The sequence below is a fragment of the Amblyomma mixtum genome, chromosome 3 (assembly GCF_055824585.1).
Source record: "Amblyomma mixtum isolate Tamu chromosome 3, ASM5582458v1, whole genome shotgun sequence".
Taxonomy (NCBI): Eukaryota; Metazoa; Arthropoda; class Arachnida; order Ixodida; family Ixodidae; genus Amblyomma; species Amblyomma mixtum.
In genome coordinates, this window is record NC_143014.1 from 392,846,699 (window position 1) to 392,869,411 (window position 22,713).

Here is a 22,713-nt window from a genome sequence, read left to right on the forward strand (position 1 = left end):
AGCAGCGGCTTGCGATGAGCGTAAGAGTGAACAGCGCATAAGCATATCACTTCCGAAGGCTTGTACAAAATCCCGCTTGACACATTATGTGTCAAATGCCCCATTATACTGAATTCATAACCATTCTTTCTGCCCTCCCATGTAGCAGGCGCAGTGCTGGCCGTGACACATTCCAAATAGATGGAAAACAGGTGCTTCTCAATTGTCATGCCCTCGCGTCCAAAGCAGTTTTCGTCCTCACCGCGGAAATGACCTTCATTAACGCAGTTTGCTGGAACATGGCATTTCTAATGTTGTGTTTATTCATCTTTCTTGCAGGTGAAGCATGTCGTCTAGCCCGTCATCTTTGAGCCACTTGGTAAGTTTGAAAACCTGATTTGGTATTCGGCACATGCTAGGTCACAGAATGAGATTCAGTATGCCCAGGACAAAAAATTCAGGGGGGAACTTTATTGACCTAAAGTGCGGTGAGGCGAAAGCCTTAAGCGCAGTGTTGTTGCTTGGGTCACTGATAAGTGGTTAAGATGTTAGGCTTCGTGCCCTGAGTCTGGAACGCGACAGCGTCTTGCAACGCTGCCAGCGAGTCCACAGAACGCTATCGCCCGTTCGGCTCTACGCCTTGCTCGGCGGCAAATTCTTTTTGAGGAAAGGAAATGTATCTGTCTAGCATATCTCGGTGAACACATGAACCTCGCCGTAAGGGAAGAGAGGAAGATGGGAGTGAACGAAGTCGCCGTATTAGCTAGACGCGCCTTTGTTCATTCCAAACCATCGAGCTATAGCATGGCGGAGGGGTTAGCGTGCTCTTATCGCACTCCTGAGACCCAGGTTCGATTCTCCAACTCGACCAATTTCCTACTAGGTTTTATTTATTTTTCTGGTCTTACTAGAAAGGTTAATTAGGGTAATTGGTCTTTACTATAGTTCTATTGCTGTCCGTCATGTCTTTTCACTTACCTGTCAAGTGATGGAACTCTGGAATGTTGGACACAATGGCTATGAAACGTTTAGAAACGTCTAACCATGAATGATGGTTAATGATAGTTAAACATGACTTGCACATTTCGCGATACTAGTTAATGTATGGTTAGTGATTGTTAACGTGACCTTAATTAGTACACTAATTTATTAGTGTTAGTTAAGGTACAGGCGCAGTGCTGAGTCCCACATGCCACTTCTTAACTACTACTAATTACCAATTAGTCACTTAGTCATTAAGTACAATGATATAATCATGAAATCACTTTATATAATATTCCGATGTCTTTCGATTGCACCCGATTTAGTATCGATTGGCTGTTGATTGGCATATGCCCATATAAGGCATGCATCCGAAACGCGCACACATTTGCTAACACGTTGGTCACGACCGTGTGAGGCATTAAAGGCTTTCGCCTTAAAATTAGGCGCCAGGATGGATGCGTTTATTGAAAGTTTTGCCCGGTTATCCCCTACCACTATCAAAAAAGAAAATGGTGAGCAGGTTTATGACAGCAATCTTCGAATATTTATGATGGTTTGTAATTTCGACTGAACATAAAAATTGGCGGGGGGCTTAGCTTTGGTTAAGCCTGGTAGGTTGCGAAAGCGAGCGCAGCGCCTCTAGCGGAAGGAACGCGGCGCGCCACGTCTAAAGAAGGAACGCAGTGCGCCGCGTCTACAGGTCACGCGTGGCTACCGGCCGTCGCTGTGCGACGACTCGACTTGGTAGCCCATCTATCACTCAGGTATAACGTCGCGCTATGACGTCACAAGGCATGGCGCCTAGTGTCACGCGTGGCTACCGGCCGCCGCTGCGCGACGACTCGAGTTGGCAGGCCATCTCTCACCATTGTATGACGTCACGCTATGACGTCACTATGCATGTCATGACGTCATAGGTCCTTTTAAATGTCCCGCGTGGCTACCGGACGCCGCTGCGCGACGACTCGACGTGGTAGCCCATCTCTCACCCTGGTATGACGTCAGAGGTCATTCTAAAGATCAAACGTGGCTACCGGCCGCCGCTACGCGAAAGGCCATTCATGAGCGTAGTATTGCTTTCGCAATAAAAAGAAAAAAAAACAGGTAGAACGGAGCATTAGTACAGCTCAAAGCGGCAGTTATTTCAAAGTCGCATATGGTGAGATAGTTGAGTCCCTAAGACGCAGTCATCAACTAGAAGCCTAGTAGTACTTTGTCGCAGTCCCTTTGGCTCGTGGTGACAGAGCGCTGGTTTCTGCTTGAGATTAGCTTGGCAGATTTCTTCTCGGAATATTGCCCTGTAGTTTTTCCGCCTCTCGTCACCATATCACACTTTTTACGGCTTGGCGACAAGCAGTGCTGATTATATCTGCGTGCGCCGATCCTTAAATGTCACTTCTTATGTCACATAGAAATCATTACAATGACCGCGCATTGAGCAAACGCATTTGAGATGAAGTCATTATTTATTTTCAATACCTACACGACTAAAATCGGACACTAATGTAGAGCGTAAAAATGAGCAGAAAAATAGGAGGCATAACGCGTACATATGCACAGAGTATGATATGATGGAGGCATTGGAGAAAAAAATGCACCAAACGCCTCGGCGACAAAGCAACGCATTTATACACTAAGAATTATTAGAGCTCGACATGAAAGGTTGTAGGTTTGTAGAAAATCACGAAAGGGAAGCAGTGACAATATGTCCTGAAAATTTTTTTTCCAGTCATGGATAGTTTTTGGAGAAAAAATATATTTACATGTATTTTTTATACAGGTTAATTTACAGATTTTTACTGAAGGATCGACTTGAGGATACAGATAAGTTGGTGGACTAATGTATATGTCCTTGTAAGCTTTATCCGGTCGCGTCTTAACATCTTAACTGAAAGAACGGCACGTGGTTTGATCATCTGTGAAAGGATGCACCCTGTACCCTTTTAGCGACAGATTTTTTAAAATTGAGTTTGTTCATCCTAGCGTCATAGCAGTTTATGTCGCAAATGTTTTTTTAACCCTTTAACTAACACATTATGAAGAAATACAAAATAAAAATTGGCTGGTTATGCGGCCTACAGCACCAACATAGACAAAGAAAGTTGAACTACTTCTTAGCGCCGATGAAATTTGGGAAATCAGCAGCCCACGAATTCGCGAAAATGGTCATTAGTTCCATTTTGCGTGACTAGTCTGAGCTGTGTGGGAGACCAACTCGAAGGCGTGTTCGTAATTAATGTCGTATGAACAGCTGTTCTCACTCAGAGCGAGGCGCACGTTACATTTTGAACAGTAATATAAACCTGGCCATTGTAGCGCAGCCGCTTTCTGCTTCTTATTTGGCAATCTGACGCTTTCTGGACTGCCTCTTCACATCTATTTCACATGTTATCTTTCATCTTTTGCAAAAGAAAACCCAGGCTTTCGTTGGCTTTCGCCACCTTTATCTCCGTAATAACGAAGATCTGTTAGGTCCATAATCTGTAAGAGTGTCCATTGGTGAGCGGCTTGAGGTCATCTCCTCCCTCCCTTCGTTCAAGTTCCTGTTTCGTGCGCAGTTGTCCGATATTTTCTCACAAACGTCGCTTCTTTTCGCCTTCTGTACCTTTAACAGATCATAAAATGCGCCTGTTAAAGGTGCAGGAATCTGAAGAAACGCGTAAATTCTTCAGCGCAATTAGTTTCGATATTGTCCACTACAAAACTTGGCGGAAGCTGCTACCGTATGCTACTTTCGCGTACAACATGGTCCTGAAGGAAACTAGGCGTTTTACGCCGTTTCGTCTTTGAAGCGGGCGAGAAGTCCAGGACATGCTCGTTGCTATGATCCGGTGCCCAGTTCACTGCAAGCTCCCAGCAATTCCCCCAGCATGCTGGAGAATGCTGGAGAAGCTCTCGTGCACAACAGGGCCCTGATGCGCGCCGCCGACAGACGGACCACAAACCGGGATACCGTAGAAGTCTGTGTGTGGGCATCTGCCAGTCACCAAGGCTTGTCCGCAAACCTACTTTGCCGCCATTGCGGCCTTATAAAGCTTTGCCACGTGGCAGTGATGTCAACTATGAAGTTCTTCCGGACAAAGGCCTACAGCCGACGCTTGGCATTGTGCACATTGTGCGTCTTAAGGCGTACTACTGTATAATGTAATGCAATACAATACAATACGATACAATTTTATTCTTCAATGCGTGCAGTACAGCAATGAACTGAGCCCGCGGAAGCGTCGAGCGCTCGTGGATGGGGCACGTACTTGTCGGTGCCGTTATTGGCAGCGTTGGGAATCGGGGCAAAGAACGGCGACAGACAGTGCCTCATTCTCCATAAATGCAGAGGTAGAATATCGAAAACATTTAGAAAGACACCATCAAGAACAAAGAACTTGAGGAATGCACAATACAAAACCATAAACATTTGCGACTGCAGTATAAGCAGGGGCAAGAAGAGAGAGTACGGCGGCTGGATGCAACACAAACGCGAACACAAAGAAACACGTGCACTAAAAGCTCAAAGAGAAAAAGAGGAGAACGTATAGGGTGAATCACAAATCTTTAGACGACCAGTAACGTCTTTTCGAGGGTAGAAATGAAAGGTAATAACATGATAAGAGCCGAATTGGGAACACAGGAATGCCGAATAGGGTAAGTTAGCTTCTTTATCTACTTGAAAAGTAGCACGACAAGCGAGTAGCTCAGTAAGCAATACAAAGGCCATGGTAAGTATGAAAATGTCTACACAGTTGGTAAATAGAATGCGGTGACATAAGTCGTGAAGGATGGCAGGGCGACACGCGAATTCCTCACGGCATACGCTGCCTGGCACACTGAGTACACAGGGTGGAGCGGTGGAACGAAACATTAGCATCTAGAAAAGTAGGAACACAAAAACTCTGCATGTAGAGAAGAAATTCAAATACGGCACTCTGGACTGGCGATTTCTAAAAGTCGGGGTACTGACACGGACATACAGCACCTGTATATATTGCATGTTTATATATATTAACATTACATCACGCAACCAAGAAAAAAGACGAGGAGGAACAACAGCAATATCGTCGCGCAAATTTGTACTCGGTGAAATATTATGATGTCCAACATTATTGGGCTTTCATCTTGAGAAACAGTGTGAAAGACGACACAAAAGGAAGACAGACAACACGAGCGATGGACTGCCAACTGGACCAACTGTGTACGCTTTTGCATTAATGGGGTGATACAAAAAAAAAGCTGAACATTCTTAAAGACGCGTAAAGACGTGATGGTTAAAGAATTTGCCCCCGTGGTTAAGCAGCCATGAATTAATTCTTAAACAACGTGGTCGTTAAAGAAATAGCCTACGTGTTTAAAGAGCCATGAATTAAGTCTTAATTTTCCTTGCTTGATAGAATTCATAGTCAGGACATCAGAAGGTAATTGATTGAAATAAAATGGTTCATAAAAGTTTCAGCATCTGTTGCAGTAGTTCGTGTATATCTTGAGAAGTGCCTAGGGTGGCTCTTTCGGACATGAAATAAAGGCCAGCGAACGGCTGGGCGTTCTTCAGTTCTGACTCAGTGCTGGTTTTTATACCTAATGTGTTGGTGTTTTCTCTGTGCTCCTTAGCTTCCCTGCGGTGTGGGCAGCATCACACCGCTTCTCTAGCTCTTTATAAGGGAATATATAATACCAACAGGTGTTATTAGGTGGCACGTAGTTGATTTGGGAGAAGTATATGAGGTCCTGGCGCTATCGCATAACAGCCATTGTCATTTGAGGACCACAAGTGAACCGCCTGCCTGATGCCGGGTAGTAATTTACGCTTTCCGCAGCAAGTGCATGTCCACATATTTCCTTCAACCGACGCAAAGGTTTGAAAATCACCCTTGCCGCGAATTCGCGGCAAACTAGATATTAAATGAGTGGAAAAACGAAATTTTCGGATGTGTGTTTTTTTTTTGGAATGGTGCCAGATACAACACTGCACACGAGCCACGTCGTGCAATTCACCTACATCAGCAGAATAATTTATAATTAACTTTTTCAACAGCCGAACGACAGCTGCGAAGCAACAGCCGTTTTGAGGGCACGTGAATCATGCATAAACTGCGATATAATCGCTGCTTACACATTTTTTGTCATTCTAACTCATGGGCGGGCTTGCGCAATAGTTCACATGAATTCAAACTTAGAAAGCAGCCACCGTACTACCGTCTTTGTACGCCTCACGTGATCTCAAACTGTCGTTTACGGCTCAGCCGTCATTCTGCTGTTGAAACCGTAACAGCATGAGGGAAAAAATTCAGTTTAAAAAATTAAAAAAAAGTACGGCTAAGATTCATAAAAGCAGCAGACACGCACGCACGCACGCACGCACGCACACACACGCACACACACGCACACGCGCACACACACACACACACACACACACACACACACACACACACACACACACACACAGAAAGATGCAACATACTATATTTTTTCTTGCCTGCTGCACTGTCAATTCAAATGACAGTCAAGTAATGGTCGACACTATGCTCAGGTGGTCTGCTTTTGTTAAAACAATTTCTCTATCCGATAGGATCTATGAGGTGTCGTTGTCACCATTATGAAATACCTGAAGGGTCTGACTACAATATCTGGTGCCTATAAATTTTTGTTTGACCTGCTCAAGGTAAATGACAAGCGTAACAGCAATGTCGGAAAATGTCACTTATTTGCGTCCACGGCGAAAGATGAAAATCTCTCACCGGCAGGACGTGAAGACGAATCAAAAAAAATTTTCGCATGGTTTTAAATATCGGTTTCCCGAGATTGCAACGCCATTTCGACAATTAGGTCCTCCTCCACGTCGCCTTGCCACCTCTTCTTGGGTATTCATTTGGCCGACTCAAGATTAAACCAAGAACAATACGCCAACAAAAAGCAAATGCATCTTATTTCGCGCAAAAAATAAATCAGTGACTATTGAACAAGGTACCCACGGTGATGGTAAAACCATCTAAAATATGTGAATGAACATAAAGTTCTTGGTGGAACATTTTTTTTATTTATTTACTCTTGCTGGAGGCCAACACTTTGGCCCAAACAGGAGCGGCTTTGAATAGCAATACGGACATAATAAGCGGAGATACTGGAAACAGTATTGTTGTGTCCCCCCCTTATTGCTTTTGTGTGTGTGCGCCCCCTCCTAACGACCACTCGCATTCCCCTCCTAACGACAGTTCGCATCCTCCTCCTAACGACCACTCAATCCTCCTCCTAACGACCGCTTGCCCCTCGTCGCACGCTGTCACCAGATGCCCCCCCACGGTGCGCCCCCGCACCCTCCTCCTGTTCTGGGAAGCCACTCCCTCCCGTGGACGCTTCTCAGCTCCCTCCTTTCTTCGGGCGGCCAGTTCGGCTCCTGCCTCGGTCGACGCTGGTCGCACCCTCATCGGCTTTAAATAAACGAAGTCTAAAAGTACCGTGTGCGTCTTTCGCTGCATTCAACACAGCGACCGGACACGACAGTGGCGACGAGAAAGTGGATTCGACCCGCGCTACGCAACGCTATTGACAAGCCATGGCTACGCGAGGGTTTCCCAATCAGATACCAGAATTCAACGGCTCATCGTGGTCATCGTGGGTTGGACGCCTTCAGTTCTACTTTGAAGCTAACAACATCACAGACCCAGCCTTGAAGAGGGCCAACCTGCTGACGCTGTGCGGGGAGCAGACCTACGATACTGTCTGCGCCCTTATTCAGCCAAGCACACCAGCGGCAGTGTCTTACGACGACATCGTAAAAGCGCTGCAAAAGCACTACGACCCAAGGCCATCCGAGGTCTACAGCCGGGCTCGCTTCCAACGACGAGATCAACTGGAAGGAGAAACTGTGAGCGCCTACGTAGCCGCGCTCAAGAAGCTCGCTGCCGACTGCAATTTTGGAACGCTGTCGACAACAGCTACCGGGCAGGAGGGAGACGCAGCTTCTTCTGCTAACACCACCATGCTTCCCTTGGACGTGATGTTACGCGACAGATTTGTGTGCGGACTGAGTGACGAGTCACTGCAGCAGCGCCTGTTCGCTGAGAAGGACCTCACATTCAGCAAAGCTTACGACATCGCCGTTCGAGCGGAGAGCGCCGGTCACCAGCAGAGAGGGATTCGCCGGAACACCGAGCCGGTACACCAGACAAGCAACCAGGTGCGCAAGCCTTCTGTTGTTGTAAAATCGGTCAAAAAGGCACAACGCTGCTGGCGGTGTGACGACCAACACAACCCCCAGGGATGTCGATTCCAGTCAGCCACGTGTAATTTTTGCCACAAGCGAGGGCATATCGAAAGAGCATGCATTACGAAACGGAGACTTGCCAAGATAAAGTCACCTTCCCAGCCTAATCACAGCGTCAACGCCTCAGAGAATACGCCGCTATCTGATCTCCATGGAACAACATCAGGAACACCATCTGTGTTGTACGACCTGAACACCATGAATCTCGGCACGCGACCGAAGATTTTTACAGAAGTAAGCGTACATCACCAGCTGATTAAGTTCGAGGTGGACTCCGGCGCAGCCTGTACTCTGATCAGTGAGGACACGTTCCGAACTTCATGGCCATCTGACGCACCCGCCCTGCAACAAGACGACACGCACCTGCGAACGTGGTCAGGACAGAATCTGCCACTATTGGGCTCTGCCAACGTGCAGGTTAACTACAGCGGCCAGACCCATACGCTACCTCTGCTTGTTGTGAAGGGCACAGGATCAAGCCTTCTAGGGAGAAACTGGTTTTCTCCACTAGGCGTGATGATATGCGGCATACACCAGACGCCGAGCCAGAACATGGTTGAGCAACTGCAAGAGAAATACGAAAGAGTATTCTCGGAAGAGATTCCAGGAAACGAAGGGCCCCCGGTCACACTGGAGTTCTTGGACCACGCGCAACCCAAATTTCTGAAGGCCAGGCCGGTGCCGTTTGCTCTCCGAGATTCAGTTGAAAAAGAGTTGGACAAACTGGAGCAGCAAGGTGTCATCGAGCCGACGCAGCATTCCATCAAACTCTCAGCGTACGACTACGCTCTGGTCTACCGCAATGGGAGTAAACATCAAAACGCCGATGCGCTAAGCCGTCTGCCACTAGACGCAACTGTTGACGAACCATTTCCACCAGGAGACGTTCTGATGTTCGAAGCACTGCCAGAACCTCCGCTTACAGCAGGCACAGTTGCAGCATCTACGCAGAAGTGCGCAGCTCTCCGGCTAGTTTACACAGCTGTTCAACAAGGCAACGTGCATAAACTCAAAGGGGACAACTTCGACGCTTACCGCAGGCGAGCTACAGAGTTGAGCACCCATCGCGGCTGCATCATATTTGGGTCCCGAGTTGTGATGCCGAGAGAACTACGCGCACAAGCTATGTCTCTCATCCACGCCGGACATCGGGGCATCGTTGCAATGAAAAAGTGTGCCAGAAGCTACATGTGGTGGCCTGGCATTGACAACGACATCGAAACAGTGGTGCGAGAATGCAAGCCTTGCCAGAGCAGCCGGAGCGCCCCGCCGAAAGCTCCTGTCCCAGAATGGGAAAAGCCAGACACACCATGGCACACACTGCACATTGATTTTGCAGGACCAATTGAGGGCTGCACTTTCCTTGTGGTCGTAGATGCCTACACAAAGTGGCTTGAGATAAGGCAAATGGGACAGACGACTTCGGCAGCAGTCATTGACAACCTCCGATCACTATTTGCAACGTTCGGCCTGCCGCGCAAGGTAGTGTCGGACAACGGAACACCGTTTGTGTCTGCGGAGATCCTCAAGTTTTATCGCGACAACGGGATCTCATCAGTTACATCGGCCCCCTACCACCCAGCGACAAACGGACAAGCCGAGCGCTACGTAGCCGAGCTAAAACGCGCCCTTGAAAGAGATCAGACAGGCTCGCTGCAGCGCCGCCTTGCGCGCTTTCTCTTCAAGCAGCACACGACGGTTCAGAGCACAACAGGCGAGACCCCCTCGAAAATGATGTTCGAGCGTGAAATGCGAACCCAGCTCACAGCCATCCTCCCCGAGCCAAAGGCAGAGACGTTCCGGGAAGAAAAAGCAATTCCGCGCTGCGGCACGCTTAATGAGGGGCAGCGCGTCCTCGCCCGACAGTTTCTGAAAAAGCCACGCTGGGAGGAAGCTACAATTGTCAGACGCATAGGCCTGCGCTCTTGGCTCGTCAACATACATGGCACAGTAGCACGCCGACATCTCAACCAGCTGCGTAGATTTACGACGCCGTCTGAGAGCTGTCCGCCAGCAGAGAGAACACGTGCACCATTTTCCCACATAGCCTGGCACCTCTTCCCGGAAGAAGAGACTTCGCCCAGGACAGACCTAGGAGACACAGCGAACAACAGCCAGCCTACAAGTGTTTCTCCCCCGAGCGCACAAAGCCAGCGCGCCTCCACGCGTGAGCGCCGACCCCCTGCACGATACCAGGCAACTTTCTAAGGGGGAAGGAAGTGTTGTGTCCCCCCCTTATTGCTTTTGTGTGTGTGCGCCCCCTCCTAACGACCACTCGCATTCCCCTCCTAACGACAGTTCGCATCCTCCTCCTAACGACCACTCAATCCTCCTCCTAACGACCGCTTGCCCCTCGTCGCACGCTGTCACCAGATGCCCCCCCACGGTGCGCCCCCGCACCCTCCTCCTGTTCTGGGAAGCCACTCCCTCCCGTGGACGCTTCTCAGCTCCCTCCTTTCTTCGGGCGGCCAGTTCGGCTCCTGCCTCGGTCGACGCTGGTCGCACCCTCATCGGCTTTAAATAAACGAAGTCTAAAAGTACCGTGTGCGTCTTTCGCTGCATTCAACACAGCGACCGGACACGACAAGTATGTAACAAAACATTGCATAACAGACATCTGGTTCACTCTGTAATTGGCTAAAATCACTTTCCAACATTTCCATGGAAGCATTAAACTCCAAAACACGAATGAGGACTGAATTTCAGTGTTTTACTATACTTATGAGAGCTTGTCTTGGGCATGGCAATGCCACTTCGCGCGGCGGCCCAATAAACTCAGCGGAATGTAGGGGGCGGGGGGGGGGGGCATGGCATCGGCGTTGTTAGAGCAGAGCGGCAAGTCCAGTCGAATAAGGCCATTAGAGCAATCATTGAGCTCAGCGTGGGTCGTTAAAAAGTCGATGCCGAGGAACGCATAGGGGGGGGGGGGGGGAGGTGGAGGAGGGGAGGGCAGCGGTCGATGACAGTGAACAGAACAGGTGTAGCGTCACCAGCGGCACTTCCATCGGCAACACGAACCGCTGTGGAGACGACGGGTGTCACAACCTTGTTGACACTGCGGCGAAAGGAGGTGCTCGGGAGAAATTAGTGCGCCAGTGTCAATCAGAGCGGTAACAGGGACACCATTCGCGCAGAAATCGCCCCGCCGCGGTGGCTCAGTGGTTACGGCGCTCGGCTGCTGACCGGAAAGACGCGGGTTCGATCCCGGCCACGGTGGCTGAATTTCGATGAAGGCGAAATTCTAGAGGCCCGTGTGCTGTGCGATGTCAGTGCACGTTAAAGAACCCCAGGTGGTCGAAATTTCCGGTGCCCTTCACTACGGCGTCCCTCACAGCCTGAGTCGCTTTGGGACGTTAATCCCCAATAAACCAATAAACCAATCACGCAGAAATCGAGAAGGTCGCGGCGATGAGCGAGGTTCAGGAGAGGATTTTCGGGCTGGGTCGTCAAGGCAGCGTCACCTCCAGGAGCTACATTGCTTAGTTCTCCGAGCGAGCGCCAGAGTAGAGCGAGAAGGACGGGCGGCGAGGTTGCGGAAAACGGAAACGGCGGAACACATGTGAAGGCTAGCGGCTATAGACCTGCGCGGCATCGGAGTGTCGGAGACGTGTGTGGTCTCAGCATTGGACGATATCTGGCGGGTTCCGTAGTCGGCACTGCGATCGGGATATGAGCTGGGTCGAGGTGGCGAAAACCAGCGGCAGCGGCAGCAGCGGGAAATGTGGCCGGCACGCGAACAGTGAAACAGATGGGCAGGTCTTGCGAGGTGCGCCGCTCCGCAGGATTACGGAAGCTCGTCGGGAATGTCGGAGGCAGTGCATTAGCAGCAGTCAGTGGAGCGCGGGTTGCAAACAGGGAGCCACTGAGGCCAATCAGAGTTGAGGCCCACATTCGCGAACTCCTGGCGAACGACGTCTTGAATCAGGGCATTCGTAGCGTCGGCCGACTAAGGGGTGAAGGTGACGGGGGCCATAGCCTCCAGTTCCGTGCTTACAGTTTGGTTCAAAATCGTTCTCTGTTGCAGTGTTGGCAGGTCCTCGCACGAGGACTTCATAATACATTATCGATTTAAAATTTCTGCGATTTATAATAGGTAGATGCACCTATATTGCGCTATTTACCTGCAAAAGACAGCATATTTTGAAGTAGAGATATAGGTTAGCATATATATATATATATATATATATATATATATATATATATATATATATATATATATATATATATATATACATATATATATATATATATATATAAATATATATATATATATATATATATATATATATATATATATATATATATATATATATATACATATTTGATCTTTTCATCGTCATCTCGAAGGTGCATTACTGTGTCGACCATAGCATATTTGTCCAGAAGCTTTTAACGCTGGGAAGTTATCTATATCCTATCCAATGAATAGCAGTCGTGTGGAATCTATGGATCAAAAGTGATCACCCTTCTTCTATAGAGCTGTTTAGGAGCTCGTTCTGTTCTATTACATTCCGAAATGATGCTGTTACTATGGTAAAATCGAATGAAGTTATTAGAGACGCCCGCGATTGCACTGTAAAAATTTCTGCTCGTTACGCAAATGCCTTAAACGGATGGTGAGGGCACCTCCATTCAATATTAGCTCTTAATATAAATGAATTGTTTGAGTTTTTGTGACTGTGCTGAAGTTTGTTGGGCTGGAAAAGGCGCGCTTATTTACGAGAAAATTGCAGTCAAAAGTTGACACTTTTTTTGCCGTGACGTCAATCAAACAAGCAGCGTTTATGATGGAAAGGACTCCTTGACCACCGTGTGAAGACGTAGGGTGGTATATGTATCACCTTAACCAGAAAATACTAAAAAGGCAGCATTCGTGTTTAGAGTGTACGGTGTAGCCGGAGAGATTTGCCACCAAAAAGATAGTAAGTAAGGAATTTACGTCACCGCATTCGGTAAAATCTGCCAGTAGGGGCGATGCTTGTTTTATTTTTTTTAAGGCATTTGGTAGCTTATAAGAGCTGTGATATCACTGAAAGTAAGTTCTTTGTCACTACAACGCGACAATCAGTTGATGCAGGCCAACTTCAACGCTTCCTCAGTTTCCCTTTATTAGCAGGCGCACTGACCTAATCGATAAATTAACTGTGTGGTCCCAGCACAACGGACCTAATGTAACGCGAATAACACCACTTTCATTTTTCATGCAACAAGAAGCCTCTTTTACCGAATAAATCGATTCCTCTTTTTCTTTTTTCACACAACAGGTGGGTCACGGAGCACCACCCTTGCACTCATACAGCGCGCACAGCCCTGAAGCGTCCCCGTCGCAGCAGAACGCCTACAGAAGACACGTAGGTGAAATTTCATTTGGAACGACTCCGTTTTTAAGTTATTTAAGTGTCCTGCTGTTTAAAACCGGCTTCGGACCACCCTGTGGCCTAAAATTAATTTGCCCCACTAGTTGTCAGGTATCGTCCAAGGAACCAGCTTTGGGCAGGATTTGTTGCTGGGACGCATTAGTAGTCGAGTTAGCGCTCTCAGGCGGGCTCTCTCCAGAAGCAATTAGCCTTCGTGCGCCACGGCGATTCGACTCCACAGGCGATGTTTCCCTTGTTCTCCCCTCTATAGTGAGAGGCGCGGATCATTCTTAACATTCTAGGACAAAATTTTCGAAAATCAAAAAATTGTAAGATGCTGTTATGGAAATATCGACGGTAATGACCCATTCGTCTGATACGTAGCAAAATATTTATTTTAAAATGTTTCCATCGATCGCCTCGAACAGTTAAAACTGGCATAAAAAAACCAGTGGGGACGATTTTTACGAAAGCAAAAAACGTTAACAGAAAAACGAAATGCAATACTATGCCGCCGCGGTGGCTCAGTGGTTATGGTGCTCGGCTGCTGACCCGAAAGACGCGGGTTCGATCCTGGCCGCGGCGGTTGAATTTCTTTGGGGGAGAAATTCTAGAGGCCCGTGTACTGTGCGATGTCAGTGCACGTCTAAGAACCCCAGCTGGTCGAAATTTCCGGAGCCCTCCACTACGGCGTCTCTCACAGCCTCAGTGGCTTTGGGACGTTAAACCCCATTAACCAAACCAAACCAAACCAAACCGAAATGCAATACTGCCGTCGGGTGATCTGTGGATACATTGATTGTCATAGTGAAACCTTACAATTATATGAAAAATTGCGTTCATGAACGGTTCACCGTTCAAAAATGTTTTTGTCTAGAATAGTTCGGTATGGTACATCAGGTGTCCGCGTCATGTAGCCTATCTGAGCCACAGGTGTACGCCGACGCTTGCCGCCTGCGCGCGAGATACTTGCTTGCAACGCAGCATCAGCTGCTCTTTGAGAAACTGCAGATTTTGAACGTGTTTCATTTGAGTACCTGGAAACACAGATACAGGAAACTTGGTATGCAAGGGCGCAAGTGGAAGCGCTAATAGACTGAGACAGGATTGAAAGGGAACACTAATATCAAGCAAGTCATTCCCTGAAGACTGATAATAGGTGGTACGTATTACACGCACATGCACCTCTTTCTAGGCGTGCTAGAACCGCAGGTTTCAAAGTGTGCAGCTTCCTTTCTTTTTTTTGGGGGGGAGGGGGGGATTGATGTCCTTCTCAAGTGCCCTGTTATCCCTGTACTATAGAAGAGTAGAAAACTGCATTTCCCTGAAAGGTATGCGTACCAGCATACAAGTACAGGGCATCATCTGGTTCAGACTATATGCTCTCATTTTTACATGATGTAATTTCTTTTTATTTAGTATATCTTACCATTGTTAACCCCTTCTTCATCCACATCTCACCAGTCTGTCCTCAGAAAAGCGCAACACTAACTCTGGCATGAGCCCAGAGCCTCAGAAACTTTGCGCAATTGCGCAACTAAGAGGTTTACGAATCGGGAAGCTTTAGCAATCATTTAACGCTAGAAACTTTTATTGCGATAGCATTTGGGCTGTCATCTTACAACTAAGTTCCGGCTTCTCTGTCAAGAAATTTTCCGATTGGTCGAGAGAGATCACGTTACCTTGCGACGTCATGACCACATGTCCCCCATGGCACTTGGCAACCTGCCTATCGTGTTGTTAGCTACCTACACCCCCCCCCCCCCTTTCCTGTGGTAAGTGGAACTGAAGGTAATTCAAATAAATTCAATGCAGCTGTCACCTGCCCACAGTGGCGCTGTGCATGAGCCTTAAGGAAACTAGGGAAGAGCAGTCTAGGTTTCTCAAGCCCCACCTGTGGCTGTGTTTGAAGCGCATCGCTTAGCCGCTGCACCACTGCCCCAGTAGTCGTATGAGGATTCCCCGAGATCTAGGAACGCGATTGAGAGGGTCGTCACGTCATCAACACAGTAGACCAATCATAGGGCACCGCCAAATTTGGAAATCTGACGAGTCCCAAAATTTTGCAAGTGGATCCACCACAGAAAATTGAATAGAGGTCTACACCAGGCTTTTTTTAACATTTTGGTTTGATAATCACAACACATTCAATAGAGTCCCCTCGCTTCGATGAAAAAAAAATTCAAAATACCAAGAAGGGGTATTTGCACGAAACGAAAGTGCAAAAATCAGTAAACCGAAACCGAAACTGTGCTTCGACCAAACGATGACGTCACGACAGCCCATCCTATGGACGTCACGGACACTGTCACAGCATATCGTGTCCGCGTTGATTGCATAAACTTGCGACTGTAAGTGAGAACTTGAATCAATATTTGTCTGAAATGACTAAAAGCCAACTCGAAATTGTCGCCAGGAAACGCAGAGTTAATATCAACAGCCGCACGTTCAGTGACGTCACGCACACAAGGTTGCCCGCGAAATCTCCCGGATTGATGTCACGAAACGAAAAATGTTAAAATTCTTCCGCCCCGCTGCGAAATTGGTCACAAAGGACCAGAAAACTGCGAAGAACGGCCCGTAAAAGTTTCAGTACAATCAGAGAAGATAGAGAAAACGCTGTAGTTGCTCTTTAAATCAGCCTAGTGTAATACACTCACTAAACACGTCACATAGCGTTCGTGTTGGGTACCTTCCTTGCTGTGCGCTATGGACCCTCATGGGTGGGTTAGTATATTCCCATATGATAATCCAATGCAATCTACTCAAATATTCTAGGTGATGACTCATGCACACGATATACATGGTCTGTTCTGAAAGTAGTAGGACTGATTTTTTTAAACAAAATTTATTCAAGTGAATACTACAAACGATTACCATTTTTCAAGGTAGCACCCTTCCGCACCTACACGCTGCTGCCTATGAGTTTTACATTTTTTGTACGCCTCCAGGAACGCCTGGACCGGAATGTTGTTTAGCTCCCTCGTCACGGCCTGTTGAACCACCTCTACCGATCGCTGATGTTTCCCCTCGAGCGTCGATTTTATTCTTGGGAATAGAAAAAAGTCTGGCGGGGCCAAGTCGAGGCTGTAGGGGGGCTGAGGCAGCGTTGCCGCCTTGTGCTGGGCAAAAAACCGGGGTCCTCATTCACATGATGAAGAAGACCCTACCGGTTGGCCTTTTCGTCCTCTGACAACACTCCCGGCACCAACTTCGCGCACGCTTTCCTCATGGATAAGTTTTCTGTCACGATCTCAAAAACTTGTGTTTGAGGAATGCTCAAGTCATCAGCAAATCTCTGATACTCATTTTACGATCACTGTTAAGTAAATGTTTCACTCGCTACACATTTTCGTTGGTCTTGCTGGTCGAAGGGCGTCTGGAGCGGTCGTCTTCCTCCACTCTTTCCTTACCTTCTCGAAACAGCTTGTGCCACTCAAAAAACACCTGATCTACCCATGGAAGCGTCACCGTAGGCCTCCTTAATCATGTTGTGAGTCTCTTTGCCCGTTTTACCAAGATTTACTCAAAATTTGATCGCGTATCGCTGATGCAGTAAACGCTCGACTATTCTGCGTGACGAGACGTTTCGACAGGGCTTCACAGTACAAGCGACCTCCTCTCTTCAGCGGCCGAGAGCCTACTGCCGATTTTCCCCAGCATTCCCAATATCCCCCTTCAACGATCCTGCACGCGCAGACCAGCTCTCTTCCGCCCGTTCGCCCAGGAAAAAACCAGTCCTACTACTTTCAGAACAGTCCATGTATGTCTGCATATTCGAAACTTTTCGAAACATGTTACCGCCACACAGGGGAGTGAAACCAGCAAAAGTGAAAATAGAGCAGCCTCGTTTCCTGATGACGTAAAACACTCGGCCATCGCCGCAGCCTCTCGCGCTGCGCATTGAAAACCACCTTCTTCTTCATCTTTCATCGTTCTGTCATGCTATTCCAAACGCATGGTTGCATTTCACAGCCGCCGCGGCTGTATAATGGAGTGGCATCAGTCCAGAGATAGAAAGGCTCTCCTGTGCCACTAGGGGAGCTGCATGTAGCCGCACACGAAGGTCAGAAGGCGGCCAGTGCGGCCGAAGTCGTCGGTAACTCTGCTAAAGACCGGGCGACCGCTACGGCGCCCCAGGGTGCGAAAGCAGCGAGGGTCGATGATCGCGTCAACCAGCTCGAAAAAGAGAAGTGGCTGAACGCTGCGGCACGTCATGCACGTAAATCACCTGAAGCGGCAAGGAAAGCGGAGCGCGCAGTCCGGATAGAAAAGCGGCTGATCACGGAGGCTTCTCAAGCCGCGAGAGCAGCCGGGCATACCATGCGCGCTACCTAGATCGAAGAACGGAAGTGGCCGAAAGAGAGAATACGTTCAGCAGCCAACGGTCACGGCCGAAGCCGGTGCGTGGCTACCGCCATCTATGAGTGGCCCTGAAAGCCGCGGCGTCTTTACTGAAGTGCATTTGATGCCTGCGACTACTATTTACGACAGAACAGTGCGCAGTTTTTTTTTATTGCAGGTTTTAGACAAAATCAGCCGCAGAGCACAGCTCCCATACTTTAACTTCGAACATGGCAACAGCTGCCCTTACGCGACAAAAATCAACATCAAAGTGTTCGCAGGCATTCCATATGCTTGCGGCGTCTGGGAACAATTCACAAGAATATCACCGATTGCATGCACCGTTCAAGTGGCCAACACAAATGCTGCGTTGAAAAACCACCTTGTAGAATCCGATAGAGCGAGAAGTTACTCAGGTGTTAGAGAACTTCTTGCAATGGCTGCTATGCTGCTTACCTTCTGAATTAGAAAATATCCAGAAACTTTTCAAGCGACAACAGCATGTCGTCAATGAGGGCAATGAGGCTTACCCTGGACTTTCCGTACATCACGAACATACTGGCCGTTAGACTGACAAGGGCCTCACTCGAGTAACTGCGGAAGGAAAACAAAATCACTTTCGCACTTAGCAATGGAGTCCCTCCGCATAGAAGCAACACGTCATCAAAAATTATCGGGACAACTTAAGGAATGATATTCAATTCTAATTCTATTGCAATTCTATTCTAATTCTATTTAGATTTTTATAACTGCAAGGTGAAAAACGTAGCGCAAAGAGACGAGGACACAGAAAGACGAACAACACACGGCGCTAACTTCCAACAATGGTTTATTTCAGAAAGAAAGGTGGTTTTATAACGACATCACGACCAACACGCCGTCAAACCATGAGCTAGCAAAGCGTATCAGCCAGATATGCGAGCTCTTTCGCCATCAATGATACAGAGGGGGTACTAACACAATCATCTTTCAAAAGTGATATCCATTCCGCTTCTATGATTTCTCGTGTCAACCGGTTATTGTGCACTTTTAAAACCAAGCATTGTTCAAGAAGCGGTATGCAGTGACACGACCGGCAGTGGGCTGACAATCCTTTTCCACGCATATCATCTACGTCACGCCCATGCTCTCGAAGCCTATCATTCAGGCATCTGCCAGTTTGCCCTACATACTGCTTGCCACAGGCTTGTCGTGTCACTGCATACCGCTTCTTGAACAATGCTTGGTTTTAAAAGTGCACAATAACCGGTTGACACGAGAAATCATAGAAGCGGAATGGATATCACTTTTGAAAGATGATTGTGTTAGTACCCCCTCTGTATCATTGATGGCGAAAGAGCTCGCATATCTGGCTGATACGCTTTGCTAGCTCATGGTTTGACGGCGTGTTGGTCGTGATGTCGTTATAAAACCACCTTTCTTTCTGAAATAAACCATTGTTGGAAGTTAGCGCCGTGTGTTGTTCGTCTTTCTGTGTCCTCGTCTCTTTGCGCTACGTTTTTCACCTTGCAGTTATGAACCAACAAGCCCAAGCATATACCCTTCTGAGATTTTTATAGTTGAGGCTATTTTAAGGGCCAATACTGACCTACTGGTTAGCATTTGATATTTTCCATTGATGACGTCACACCGTTTAGAAAAATGGAGTGTTTAGTAACACCGCCACTGTTTGGGCTGCGCCGGGATTTCGTGTCGATGAGCCATCCGAAGCTTTCGCAAAAATAAACCGAACGTGGGACTTTGTGCTCGAGATGTGCACACGCGTCCTTGCTTTCATAGCGTCAACTAGAAAATTTAATGCAACGAACGGAAATTTCGGGCATTCTTAACGTGTGTTCGTGCAACTTGACCAACAACACGCTTCGAACATCGTTGTGCAGATATCTGCGCTCATTCTCAGCGGTCGATAGGTCACATTGCAACAGGCGTTTTTTGACGCAGCAGAGTCTGTTGGCCTCTGCGCTCAAAGCGACGGTGCTATTATTGTCATTTAGTAAACCTCTCATTGCCCATTGAGTTGAGTTGTTGCACACTGTCGCAGACTTCTATGACAAAAGGCAGCGATTTGGTAAGCGCTGAACTTGCCACCAAAGTAGATGACCTGAAGCCCAGCAGAGGGAGCAGGGAATCACTGAAATAACGTGGGCTAAAACTAATGTCGTTCGTCCCTACGTTGGTCTCTGATGCCGGGGGCTAAACATTTAGTCCTTGATATTTGCACAGGGCACGCATCGGCCCGCAATTTGATGACACAAACGCCGCCTCTGGGATGCAATGACCATGACTAGTCCCGAAACGACGGAATCGGCTAAGAACTGAGGGTGTGCGAAATGACCGTTTTCGAAACCAGATCGAATACGAATAGTCCAGTTTCTGTAGCGATCCGAATACGAATAGTGCAGTTAAAAAACACATTGAATACGAATCGAATATAGTCAAAACTCGATCTAATCAAAACCGATTTTACGAAGCTCCCGATCTAACGAACAAATTTTGATTCCCTGGCAAGCCCCCATAGGGTTCAATTTTCTCAGTAACCCTAAATAACGGAACAACGACCACTAAACCGGACTTAACGAAGTGTTCCTGAAATAACTGAGGAAAAAAGTGCGATTTCTCACTTAATTTGCAACGATGTTTCGCAGCTTATTGGCAGCCCGCCAATAGCCCCATCTAGGCGGCCAAGGCACGGCCCTAGTTTTGTTTTGACAGGACAGTAAGATGCGCAGCTGCGCGTAACAAAGGACTCGGCAGTGGGCGGCGCTTCCCACTTTCACTTCGAATTCCTTTTACCAGACGGCGCTTTGACGTACAAGCGATTCGGGCCGCTTTCGTGGACTTTCACATAGGCAGGCGCGGGTTGTCGGCAAATACGGCAAATAGGTTGCTATTTCAGATTTCGAATAGCGGAAAAATATCTTCCTCAATTTTGCAAATTTTCCGATTTAACGAAATATTTCGTGGCTGCTCTTCCCTTTGTTAAGCCAGCTTTCAACTGTATTCGCATAATGTTTCGCTACTTATGCGATTATTCGTTCGTACAAAACGATTATTGGAGCGAAAGAGCGGAGTGCTATAGCGGCGGTGATAAGGCTCGTGGAGTAAAAACGCGGTAGTCGTCGAAAGACACAACAGTGATCTCCGCTATAGGGAGCACGAAAAACAGTCTGTGACTGTGTGACTGCCATGTAATGCTCATAGAAAAAAAATACCTTTGTTTCTGGCAACGGTGGCGAACAAACTAGCGCCACATTTCAGTTGATGAGAGGGACCAGAGTAATGCATTAGCCATTGCCACTGATGTCTTAGTCATACCTGGATGAACGCTGCCGCGTCTCCCAGTCTTGGAGGCCGTATGTATGCGCATCATGAAGGCCGCCACCCGCATGGAGCTCGTCGCGGCGCTGAACGCGCAGACCAATCGCGACAGCATGGTGGACGTAGCCCGAGTATACCCTGTTTTCGAAACAGCCGTCGAAGAAAACTACGGCGTATCCTACTCGAACTTCGAGTCGAGCCTGTTATACCTGAAAACTATTAGGAAGCCTCTGATTTAATGCATTTTGTTTCAAATAGTTTTTTACGTTCACTATTTGGTTCGTTCAGTGAATCTAAAGGAGGATGTTCGATTGGCTATTTGAAAATTTCGACTATTAGTCGCACACCCATACTAAGAACGCAGGTGGAGACTGCAAGCCCGCTCAAGGCAAAGTATCGCGTTCTGGACACTGCCGTCTAAAAAAAAGGCGGCTTTAAAGTGACAGTTGTTAGGGGCTCAAAATGTGGATCTCGGGCACAGAGGTGTCCAGAACACGCATAGCTACGAGCGGAGGCCCGCACATGAAGTGGCAGCTGCATCCTCATGCCGTGTTCACTTGCGTCAGAGTCGCACTGAAGATTGATTTGCGGCCTGCAGAGGCGGCTGCTGGTGTGCCTGGGCTGCGTGTTCGTGCTCTTCGTTGTGCTCCTGACGGCGGCCATCGTGTTCGCCGTGGCGCCCGGTTCCCTGACGCAGAAGTCGCTGGTGGGCGCGCGTCGCTGCGGAGACATCCCGACCTGGGGCGACACCAGCCTCAAGGGTGAGCGAGGCCTTCGGGACACTGCGCGAGGGTGACGCGCGCTTCGGACGTGTGACGCGAAGACGCGATAAGACGCAAACTTCTTTAAGGATTTTTCTCGAACTGGCTCACACTTCATCCGTAAAGAAATCTTGGCTAGTTGATATAGATCCATGTTTAACAACAGCACAGCAAACAGACAGAAGGTAGACTTTGACAATACGGTGCTGACTTCTGATCGTTAGGCAGTATTACGGAAATCTTCAAAGTGGAAATGCAATTAAAAACGAAGTGATGAAGATAAATATTATCCGCATCATGTGGCAAAAATATTGTTACTGTGCACCCCGATACGTTGGGGATATTCCTACCCAAAATAGACAAAGCTCCCTCTATTAAAAAGGCCGTCGATCAAATGCAATTCAACGAATGCACATTATTATGAGACCGTGTGATACTAGATAATCATCTATTCTATATTCAAGCCGAACGAAAGTATCGTAAAGGAGATAGCTTCTTCAGAAAAGTTATCTGAAGGAGGTGATATCAATGAAACTACCGAATTCCTCCTCTGCAATACCAATCTTGTGCATTTGATAGTGCAACTACATTATAGGGGTGCGCATCAAGTGTCAGAGTGCAAAATAAGCTTTAGAATGATGCCTACATTGTACTGTTTGAAAAAGAACAACGCCTAGGTTGCTGGCACGAGCATAGTCTAAAATGGAGCATTCACCCT

General features: G+C 47.8%; 1 protein-coding gene across 1 annotated transcript in view; it reads left to right on the forward strand.

Annotated features, from left to right (window-relative positions):
- Positions 1 to 22,713, forward strand: part of LOC149357194 (uncharacterized) — a 99,797-nt gene that overhangs the window by 62,270 nt on the left and 14,814 nt on the right. The window contains exon 2 of the mRNA XM_089576531.1: positions 21,833 to 21,995. Coding sequence (XP_089432657.1) covers positions 21,833 to 21,995 — 163 coding nt within the window. The remainder of the gene's footprint in view (positions 1 to 21,832; positions 21,996 to 22,713) is intronic.